Source organism: Belonocnema kinseyi, chromosome 10 (genome assembly GCF_010883055.1).
Source record: "Belonocnema kinseyi isolate 2016_QV_RU_SX_M_011 chromosome 10, B_treatae_v1, whole genome shotgun sequence".
In the NCBI taxonomy this organism is placed as follows: domain Eukaryota; kingdom Metazoa; phylum Arthropoda; class Insecta; order Hymenoptera; family Cynipidae; genus Belonocnema; species Belonocnema kinseyi.
This window is the reverse complement of record NC_046666.1, coordinates 30567900-30578957: the sequence shown is the minus strand read 5'-3', so window position 1 is coordinate 30578957 and position 11058 is coordinate 30567900. Positions and strand designations below refer to the sequence as shown.

The window sequence follows — 11058 nt, the reverse complement described above, 5'->3', positions numbered from 1 at the left end:
AAAATAATTTTTTACTATAAACGTTTTTCATACCTTATACTTATTATAAAAAAATTCCTTTAGTTTAAGAAAATTTAATTAAAATATCGTATTGACTCTTAGCTTTTGATAAATATTTTTTTTAGTTTAATAAGGAAACGTACATAAATTACATAACAGTTCAATAGGGAGGGAAAGGTTGAGAGATTTTGTTACGATTTGATACAAAATGGGGAGGGGGGGGTGCTTAATTAATGTTCGCAATTCTTGGGAAACTAATTTTACAGAAATTTATGAAGAATTTTAGTTGTCACGTCAAAGAAACCTCTCGATTAAAAAACAAACCTAGCCAATACAAGTTTTGAAAAGTAGGGAATTTTAATGTTTATTTAAAAGTCAGGGAATTATAAAACTCTTGCAAGAGTCAAGGAATTTCTATAACTTTCAATAACTGGAAAGCAGATTAAACTTGTAATTGTTTAATTATAATTTTCAATTATTTTATTCCTTTTATGAAAAATTATAGCTTTAAGATATTAAAAGGTTAAGACTGTCTTTAATTATTATATTGCTCGGGGCAAAATATAAAATCTTTTTTTTTTGTAATTTAACTATTTCGTTTTTGCAAACTTGTCTTTTCAATTTAAAAATTCATCTATTTCAATAAAAACTGCACATTTCTTAGATAAAGATGCAACTATTTGGTTAGAAATTTACACATTTTGTTGAAATTTCATCCGTTTATCTTAAAAACTCAAATCTTTTATTAAATATTTCACTTTTTCATAGAAAACTTCTTTCTCTAAAAATTCATATTTTGATGTCGATAATTCAATATTTGTGTAGAAACTTCATCTTGGCTTCATGATTCAACAATTGATGTTAACTTTTTCTTTCTTTCACTACTGAAAAATCTTTCTTAATTAAAAATTCGTTGTTTATGGCAAAGTTAATTTCTTAAATAAAATTTCATCTTATTTTATCAAAATATCAACTAAAACAGTTTTTTGTTGGGGAATCATGTTTTCAGGTTGTAAATCTAATTACTTTTCGAAATTTTATTTATTTTGTTGAAAATTCAAGTATTTTATCAGAAATTTATCTTTCATGTTACAATTGTAATTTTTTTTGTTAAACTAAAAGAAGTAAATTTTGTTTAAATCTGAGAATTTAGAAAATGTCGTTTACCCCCTACAAAGATTTTTTTTTAAATTACTCAGGACTACCCACTCTAACAGTACACCTTTGTCCATAATCCAAGAACGCTTTAAACCTAAAATGACTGGACTCCAAAGTCAGTAAACCTATAAAGGCGAAAACCCATAAATCCCAAAACCCGTTAACCCTTAAAACCCTTAAACCCCAAAACTCATTAACCCACATACACCTAAACCCACATACCCCCAAAATCCCTTTACCATAAACAGCAAACCTAGCCCTCTTAACTCACATATCCGAAATCCATAAATCCAAACCCTAAACCCTGAACCCTAAATCCCAAAACCCAAACCCCAGACCTTAAACTGAAAACACTTAACCTAAAATACTGAACCCCAAAGCCTATAAACCCCAAAACCCATAAACCCCAAAATCTTGTATGAATATGGTTTGAGGGATGTGAAATTAGGGTTTATGGTTTGTGGGTTTGGGATGTGTAGACAGCGGAATCTGGAGTTTGGGTTTGGAAGCTTAATGTTGGTCGTTTAGTGCATTGTGTTTATTGAAAAGAGGTGGGTCGGTTAAAAAATGAGAATTCATTGGTTTGGGGTTTGAGGGTTTCGTGTTCATAGGATTGGAGTTGGTAGTGTTAGAGATTGAGTTCGTTTATTTGGAATATGTATGTCCGTTGGATTAGGGTTTCGGATTAAGGGACTGAGGTTTGGGAGTTAGTAGGTTTAAGCTTCGGAGGTTGCGGTTTTAGGGATTGGGAGTTTGTGGGCTTTGAATATGTGGGTATGGTAGTGTAGGGTTTGAGATTCAAGGGAGTAGGATGTGCGACTATATAGGTGTAGGGGTTTGTATTCATGGGATAGGGGTTGGTGGGATTAGATTTTGGGATATGTGAGTTCATAGGTGTAGCTTTGGTGTTTATGGGATATGTGGTTAGGGTTATGGGCTTTATGTAGTTTGGTATTGATCGGTTTTGGGGTTTATAGGTTTTGTGTTTCAGGATTTGACGTGTAGGGTTCGGGGGTTAGTTTTTGGGGCTTAGGGCTTGGAATTCATAGATTTGGGATATGCAAGTTCATAGGTGTAGGTTTTGTGTTTATGGGGTAGGGGTTTTGTGGGTATGTGGGTTGAGGGGCATGTGAATTTAAGGATATGTGGGTTTAGGGTTATGTGGGTTTATGGATATGTGGGTTTAGGGGTATGTGGGTTTTGGGGTTTAGGGTTTCTGGTTTAGTGTTTGAGGTGTGGAGTTAGGGTTTTGTGGGATTGCGTTTTGTGGATTGGAGTGTTGAGATTGGGTTGTGTCGGTTAGTGGGATTTTGGTTTGGGTATTAAATCAGAATCAAAAGTGTATTTTTGAAACTCGAATTGCCGGTATTTATTGGTGTAGGGTACAAGACGAATAAGCCCAAATCGTCCAAGTCCATATCTATGTACTTGATAAGCAGGAGTGCTGGTCGTAGGAATACTGACAGGATGACTACTTGCAGCAGGGGTACTGGCAGGAGGAATACTGACAGGATAAGTAGTGCCAGAAGGAATACTGGCAGGAGCATACTATCTGGCAGGAGGAAGCCTAGCATGAGAAGACCTGGACCTGCCACGTATCGGTGGCTCGGGTTCAGACTCGGCAGGAGACTGCGATTTGCGAAGAGAAGAATACTGTTGGTAATGACGCGGGCGAGGATTATCAGGAAATCTCCGTAAGAGTTACGGCCGCAATGTTAACTTAATTTTGTAAGAAGAAATAGTAGATTTTTGTTGTCAATAAAGAACTCCAATATAGCGGGTCATCATAAACCACTTTTGTGCCAAAACTGTAAAAAGGATAAGCTGAGAATTGCCTGAAAACTCAATTTTAAAAATACGACCGTATTAAATCTATTGTAAGGTAAACCGACCATTACTGTGAAAACGTGAAAAGTATGTATGATACTAAAACAATAATAAATAGCGTTCAGTATCTTTTAGACTCCAGCATATATAATTAAATTGAATTTTTTCTTAAAAAAACGATATCCGATCAGGTGCTTTTCCATTAAACAATTAGAGAGATCGAAATAAAAAGTTTTATTCAAGAAAATAATGCTTATTCCCAACAAAATGTTACTGGTGCAAGTAATTATTTTAAATAAATACCATTATCATCATTATCTACTAACATTTTGATAAAAATTAGCGTTTTTTCTCGAATAAAAGTTCTTATTTCGATCTGTCTAATAGCTTAACCTTCATTCGGGCGCGCCTTCCTTTGTCACTTATTTTACAATTTGAAAAAGTTACAAAATAGATAAAAAATGAACAGTCTTAAGAAAGTTGGGCGGTAGTCTACCTCCCATGCGCCCGCTTGGAGGTTAATGGAAGAGCACCTGACCGGATATCAGAAGTTCTGTAGTTCGATTCCCAGTGTAGCGAACGGATAAGATCTATTTTTTATGAAAAGAATTCATTTGAAATTTTAAAAAATTATTTTTTATCTAATCTGATATTCTGGATTATCTGCCTTCACGGTGGCAGAGGGTTATCTACTGTCGGCAAAGTACCATCCGCTGATGATATAACAGATTCATTTAAAATAAATAATAAAATAAAAAATCTTTTAGTATTTATAAAGTTCTTATAAATACACTTGTATTATTTCAGCCCTTTTCAAGGCCTATGAAGCTCACATCCATGAGCACGCATTTTTAAGATAATCAGCAAAAATGTCCAGAAACTTCTCAAAATTTTAGGGAAATATTTAGAGATTTTTAAATTGAGTTTTGGGAAATGTATTTTTATTCCCTATAACTTACCCGTAATATTACAATTAATTACCAAAATATTTATTAAATTTGTTGAAAATTTATAAAGAATGTTTTAAAAGAAATTTTTGGTAATTTATGAGAATTTACCATATATAACTGTAAAATTGATATAAATGACAGAAAATTGCTATAAATTTCAAAAAATTTAGAAATGTTTTAATTTAAATTTGGCAAATTTATGGTAAGTTACCATAAATTTTCAGTAATATTACCATAAATTACCAAAAAATTGCAGAAATTTCCAGTTATAAAAAAAATGTTATACCTTTAATTTTGGGAAAGTGCCATGAATTTCCAAATTTTTTTAGAAATGTCTGAAATAATCAATTTGTTATCAAAATACCGTATGAGTCAAGGGGGTAAGGAACTTTTTCGACATGTGTATATTTTCAGTACTCGTCGAAAAAGTCCCTTTTCTCTCCCTTGGTGCATAATATACTATTCTAAATAATGTTTTTATTATTTTTTTAAAAATTACATTTTTTGGTTCAAAAATTCATCTTTCTGATCATAAATTTCATCTTCTTGAGCAAATATAAAACTGTTTGTTTAAAAAGTAATTTGTTTAGGTTTAGGGATTAATAATTTTATAAAAAATTCGTTGTTTTTTTAATTAATTCAACTGCCTTCGATTTGTAATCAAAATCTTTTTTGGTTAAAATATCAACAATTTTTAAAAATAATAATGAACCTTTTTTGGGTAACCTAATACTTTAATTTTCGAACAAGTTGGTAAATTTCAAAATCAAAAAGACAAATTTTTCACCAAAAAAGATGAATTCCGAAAATTTATTAAAAAAAAAGAATTTTAACCTAAAAAGTTCGACTTGTATCCAAAAAAGATAAATTTTCTGCCAGGAGAGATGAATTTTCAACTAAAAAATATTTTTCATTCAAAAAGAGAAAAAGAATTAAAAAAAAACCCATTGGAATTTTTCAGAAAAATAATGAATTTTGTATAAAGTAATACAACTTCTACACGATTATGGAAATTTTTAACTGAAATAGTTAAATTTTCATCAAAAAATTAAAAGCAGTTTGACTTCCAATTTATTATACGGATACTCGAAAACGAATTTGATTTTTCACTGAATGTCATGATTTTTTACCAAACTATTCAATTTTGAAGAAAAGATTGATTCTTTAAAGAAAAATATTAAATTTTTAACAAAAGAATACAATTTTTAACCAAAAAATAATGTAAAATGTTGGATCACTTTTAAAAATTTATTTATTAATTTAGCTCAAGATGAATTTGTTATTAACAATGGAATAGTAAATTAAAAAAAAAATTGTTAAAAGAAGTCAAGTTTTCTTCAAAAAAGTTATATTTTTAGCTAGAAAATATCCGTTTTCAACAGAAAAGTTAATTTACAACCAAAAGTTTGAATCTTACAGTAAATGGATATTATCAATATTATTAATAATTATACTTACTTACCTAAGCAGTTGGAAAAATGTCAGGTTAGAATTGGAGGTTGCAATCAAGTAGTTTGAACAAATTTTGTTGAATGAATAAAGAATTGAATGGTAAGCGTGAATCTTATAAACAATATTTTTTATATTAGTAAATTTAATTTAATAATATCTTAAATTATGATTTTAAGCAAAATGTTAAAATTTTGATATTCATTTTATTAAAAAAGAGAGAAAACTAAATTCCGTATGCTATATGCCCCAAAATTCTTGTCCCACTAATAGGAGATTTTAATAGCTTAAAAAAATAACCATTTATATCTCTATAATTATATACTATGAATTTAATAATGTACTTTTTCAAGGAATCAGCTCTAACTGATTTTTTGTAATTAAATGTTTTCTGAAAACACATCTTCTTTCTCTGCGCTGGGAATCGAGCCACCGAACTTCCGATTGCCGATCGCGTGCTTTTCCAATAAGCTACTAGAGAGATCAAAAGAAGAATCCATTTTCAGAATAACACGCATTATTCTGCCAGGTATTACAAGTAAAATTTCGAGGAATCTGTATAATCATTAGAGAAGATCAGAATGGTCGGTTAACGTTAATCTTTGTTTTTGTTATTTTGAGTTTATGTGTTTGTCAATTAGTTAAAATTAATATCACAATTTAACGTCTTTTGCATTTGAATGTAAATGAGTTCTAGTTTCACGTTCAAATTCTAATTATGATGATTTAAACAATAACAGCCACAAAGTAAAAGCGCAAATTTAATTAGATAAATTTATATAACAAAAATGAGATTATTTCCGTTTTAGGATTTTTACGAGGTACATAACTTTAAAGTATTATTTATATTTAAGAATATTTAACATTTGAAAAAATGTGTAATTAGCGATAGCAAGAGCAAACTAAAGCGCAAAAATAATAATAAAAATAAATGTTTTCTGTAATACTTAAGACGTCTCATTTAGAGAAACATGATTATTTGAATGACGTCATCGGCAATAATATATTGAGTCTTAAAATCATAGGAAAAGTGTTTTTTTCAGAGGTCTGATTTATAGAAAGATAACTACCTTAATATGTAATGATAAAACTGTAGCTGAATTTTTATGTGCAGTGTGCAGCGTCAGTGCATTGTGACTCAAACAGTATTTTAAATGTGAACGTTCTGTGACAGTTATGAGTAAGATGCTTTCATAACGTTTTTAATTTATGGTAAAGCATAAATGAACTACTGTGTCTAAGAAAATATTAAATTGGATGAATTTTTTCGATTCCTGAAGAACTTTCTCCATTTTTCGAGAAGCTTTACAGGCAAATGTCTATGGATTTCGTAACCTTTACACAGGTTCGAAAGATCCTCAAAGATTGTCATCGATTAGAACTGAGAAAGTAAAGATTATTTCGGAAGTGTAATTTTAATTGATTTTACGCATAACTCTCAGACTTTTAGATTTTATTTTATTTCATAGTTTAATTTCATTTCCAGCTCTTCGCACCGTTCAGCAGCTTGTTCTCTGTCGATGATGTCTTATCAGGAGCGGATGATTTGGAAGATACTATTGAATTACACAACCAATTAAGTGGTCTCTTTAGAACGGGCGGCTTGCCGCTCAAAAAGTTTGAATTCATGGTATTCAAAAGTCATGAGCTAATGCTATTATTTTAATCTATTAATCTATTAATAAATACTTTAATCTGCACGCGTTATCTCCAGATCTATTATGGCAGTCAGAAACATCGGTTTCGATGCTAGGGTTAACTTGGAAACCCATTACCGATTGTCTTATTTTCCAGGTGTCTTTAAGGCCTATTAAAGATGTCCTCACAAAGCGCCTGGTCGTCAGCAAGTCAGCCTAATAATTTTATCCTTTAGGATGGTTGGCACCTCTTATCATCGTTGCAAAGATCTATATCGAGGAACTCGGGAAGCTTAATTTATCCTATGATGATCTTTTGTCTGAAGGAGCTTATTATTGCTGGATGAAATATTATGAAGATCTTCCTCGTTTATCCGCAATCAGGATACCTCGGTGGATAGGATTTCGTTCATCGATGTACTCTCTCGAACTTCATGGCTTTGTTGATGCTTCTGAAAAAGCATACGGTGCTGTCGTTTATTTAAAGACAATTTCGCCTAACGGAAATTGTTTTATTGGACTAATTTCTTCAAAGACAAAAGCCGCTCCTGTTCAAACTGTTCCACTTTCTCACCTTAAGCTATGTTCCTCTGTTTTGTTAGCTCGTCTCGTCGCTCACCTTCAAACTCAACTGCATTTTGGTGCTGCTCTACATTTGTGATCTGATTCTATAAAAACACTTTATTAGACTTCAGCTGTTCCTACAATGTGGATGACATACGTCGCGAATCGGTTCTCGGAAATTGAAGCGATCGTTCCTTCAGAAATTTGGCATCATATTCCGGGTGCATATAACCCAGCTGACTGTGCTTCTTGCGGGTTGTCAGCTTGCGAACTTTCGCAGTTTTCTTTCTGATGAATGGTCCTCCGTGGCTTAGAAGACAAAAAGAGTGGCCTTCATCTCCGCTTGGTGCTCCAGAAAAACTCAGTGACTAGAGAAGAACGTCGAGTTACTGTCAACGTAGCAGTTCGTGTTAATTGAACCATGTGATATGCTGAGTCGTTATTCATCTTTAGACAAATTCCCACGAGTCACTGCTTAACGTCTTCGTTTTCGAGACGCTTTGAAATGTCGTTCTTTTATTTTTTTCTCGGACTTTAGTTGCATTAGATCTTCTATTAGCTCTTTCATTCTAGATTCAGCAAGAACAAAATCGCTATTTTCTTAATGAAATCAGCGCTCTAAAAAACAAAAAGCAGATTTCTAACAGTAGAACTCTAATAAAGCTTACTCCGTTTTTTGATGGTCAACTTCTTCGTGTCGGAGGTCACTTAAAGCACTCTCTTCTCACTTATAAAGAGAAGCATCCAGTAGTTCTACCTCCTGAGTCTGTTCTCACAACTCTTATCATCCGCGACTATCACCCTCGCTGTCTTCATGGGGGTGTCCAACTTACCCTTGAAACGTTACGACAATCTTATTGGATTCTTCAAGGTTGCAGTTTGGTACGATCATTGATTCATCGGTGCATTCCATGCGTGAGAAACAGAGGTAATACTCAGCAACAGCTAATGAGTGACCTCTCTTCCATCACCATAACTCCACCTGAACGAGTATTCATGAACATTGGGGTAGACTATGCTGGGCCCATCAATGTTCGCACCTTAAAGGACGAGGTCACCATTCCCACAAAGCCTGGATTTGTATTTTCGTCTCTTGTGCCTCCCGTTCAGTTCATCTCGAGTTGTTTTCTGATTATACTGCAGGAGCATTTATAGATGTTTATATTCGCTTCATTTCTCGTCGTGGTCTTTGTCGAAAGTTGTCTAGTGACAAATGTACGAATTCTGTGGGAGCAGATCTTCAACTACAGGAAATGTTTTCTGAGGCATCAGCAGAGTTTTCTTTGGTCGCTACATACCTTGCTTCGCATGGTACCCATTGGAAGTTCAATCTTCCTCCAGCACCTCACTTTGGAGGTTTATATGAATCTGCAGTTGAGTCGACAAAATTCCATCTTCGTCGAGTCATTGGAGACTCTACATTGACGTTTGAAGAAATGACAACTGTTTTAACACAAATTGAGGCTTGCTTTATTCTCGACCTCTCAGAGCTCAGTCAGATGATCCAACAGACATTTCTGCCCTCACGCCAGGAGATTTTCTCATTGGAGGTCCACTGAATGCAGTTTCTGACCCATCGCTTGCAGACGTTCTTCCAAATCGATTGACTCGCTGGCAGTTGATCCAGCAAAGGCGTAATTATTTTTGAAAGCGCTGGTCAGCTGAGTATTTGAAAGAACTTCCACCTTGATCTAAGTGAATTACTTCATCGACATTCATACAGATTGAAGATTTAGTTCTCATTCGAAATGAGAACCTTCCACCTACTTAATGGCCTATGGGTCGGGTTCTACAGCTTCATCCTGGCAAGGATGGCCTAGTTCGGGTTGTCACTCTCAACACAAAGACTAGCACACTGGATCGGCAATCATTCAAGTGTACCTTCTACCATGTTCATATTTAGTGCAGTGATTGTGGACGTATTTCGTCAGGGACAAAAGCTGACGGAATGTTTCGAATTGGACATTAGTTTACTGTTTTTATGAATGTTTGTTCTTATTTTCTATTTTATTTGCGTTCATTGTCACATTTACATTTCTTGGACTCGTCCTTGTATTTGATTTCCGTATTAGGTAATGTCTAAATTTATGTCTAAGCCGTGTCGTATCGTTTTCGTCCTCTCCTTCTCTTACACATAGTCTTGTTTCTCGGTTTCCTAATTTTCTTTTCTCGCGTCGTCAGGTCGCGTTCACGAAGCTACAAGTTCTGTTGATTTTACACAGTTTTAATCTGTTTATAATAAAGACCCCGCTTTTATGGCGTTATATTATTAACTAAAGTGCTGTGGTTCTAAATGACTTGACCTAAATATGCATGTCTCCCTACCAGAATTGATCAGTCGTGACAATGTTCGGTCGTTTTTTAGTGTTCAAAACACAAGTAGAAAGTTGAACCGCTTGATTAAAAAAGCATTTTTGTATGAGCATTTATCATTTTAGTTTAAAAGTCGTTTTATATCGTACTTAATATAATACCCACAATAATTTTATTCAATATAATTTATTACCAAATTGTTCCCTTATTTCTTGGCTTAAAGTTGATCCACTTTATTGAAAAATTCTTTTTTTTAAATGATGCTTTATTCTTTTAACTGAAAATTCATTTATTTTGTGGAAAAGTGAACTATTTTGATAATATTTTTTTTTAAATTAATCTTTTTATCTGAAAACTTAACCATTTAACTTTTGGTTGAAATCGATTTTTTTAGTTGGTAATGGATCTATTTTGTTGAAAATTCATCTTTTTAGTATATTTAAAACTTTAATTCAGGAAAGTCATGGACCCGATTAAGTTAAAGGTAAAGTTTCAGACATTTAATGAAGACTGGGTATTTGTAATTCTAGAGAAGTGAATGATCGTAGGGTGAGAGAATTACGATAAGGTGTGCACGTGAAAAACTAGATATTTTATGTGTATTTGAAAAAGGGATGTTACATTAAAAATAAAGAAAAGGAGTTATTGCCAGGCGGACTTAAATTATGGTCAAGGGTTAATAGTAAATTACATGATAGTCAACACGGTGAGCTGGAAGCCACTTTTAGCTGGTCGGCCATGCTGAAAAAAAACGGACTAGGTAGATTTGTTTGGAAGGCTTTCAAGAATTGAAAAAACCTGGAATCAAAATCCTAGCTGATCGTTTTTTACAAATTTTAAGGGAAAACTATAATTTTTTTATTAATAACCACTCTTAGCTTTTAACCCAGGATCAACGACGAGGACGTGGTGATTGGCTGACCCCATTATTTTTTTTTTTCACTTCTTAACATTGTAAATAAGATTTGTAATTTATCAAAACAATAAAATTAACGTCAATAAATACGGATAACTTTCTTCCTATTTTCTTCATGATTAGCTTTCATATTTTTCATGGGTCATAAGTACAGTCTGTCAAGTTAAAGCGTGGGTGGCTTTACTCGCAGTCGGTAAGGTGTATCGACATGATTTTGGTGTCAAAATATTAAGAAGAGCTCCCT

The 11058-nt window shown here is 33.0% G+C and overlaps 1 protein-coding gene across 1 annotated transcript; it reads left to right on the top strand.

Moving 5' to 3' along the window:
- Positions 1–7880: 7880 nt before the first annotated feature.
- On the top strand, positions 7881–9144 carry LOC117181058. The gene is made up of 3 exons (XM_033373626.1): positions 7881–7988; positions 8159–8665; positions 8785–9144. The coding sequence occupies exons 1-3, from the start codon at positions 7881–7883 to the stop codon at positions 9142–9144; spliced, it is 975 nt and encodes a 324-aa protein (XP_033229517.1).
- Positions 9145–11058: the final 1914 nt, after the last annotated feature.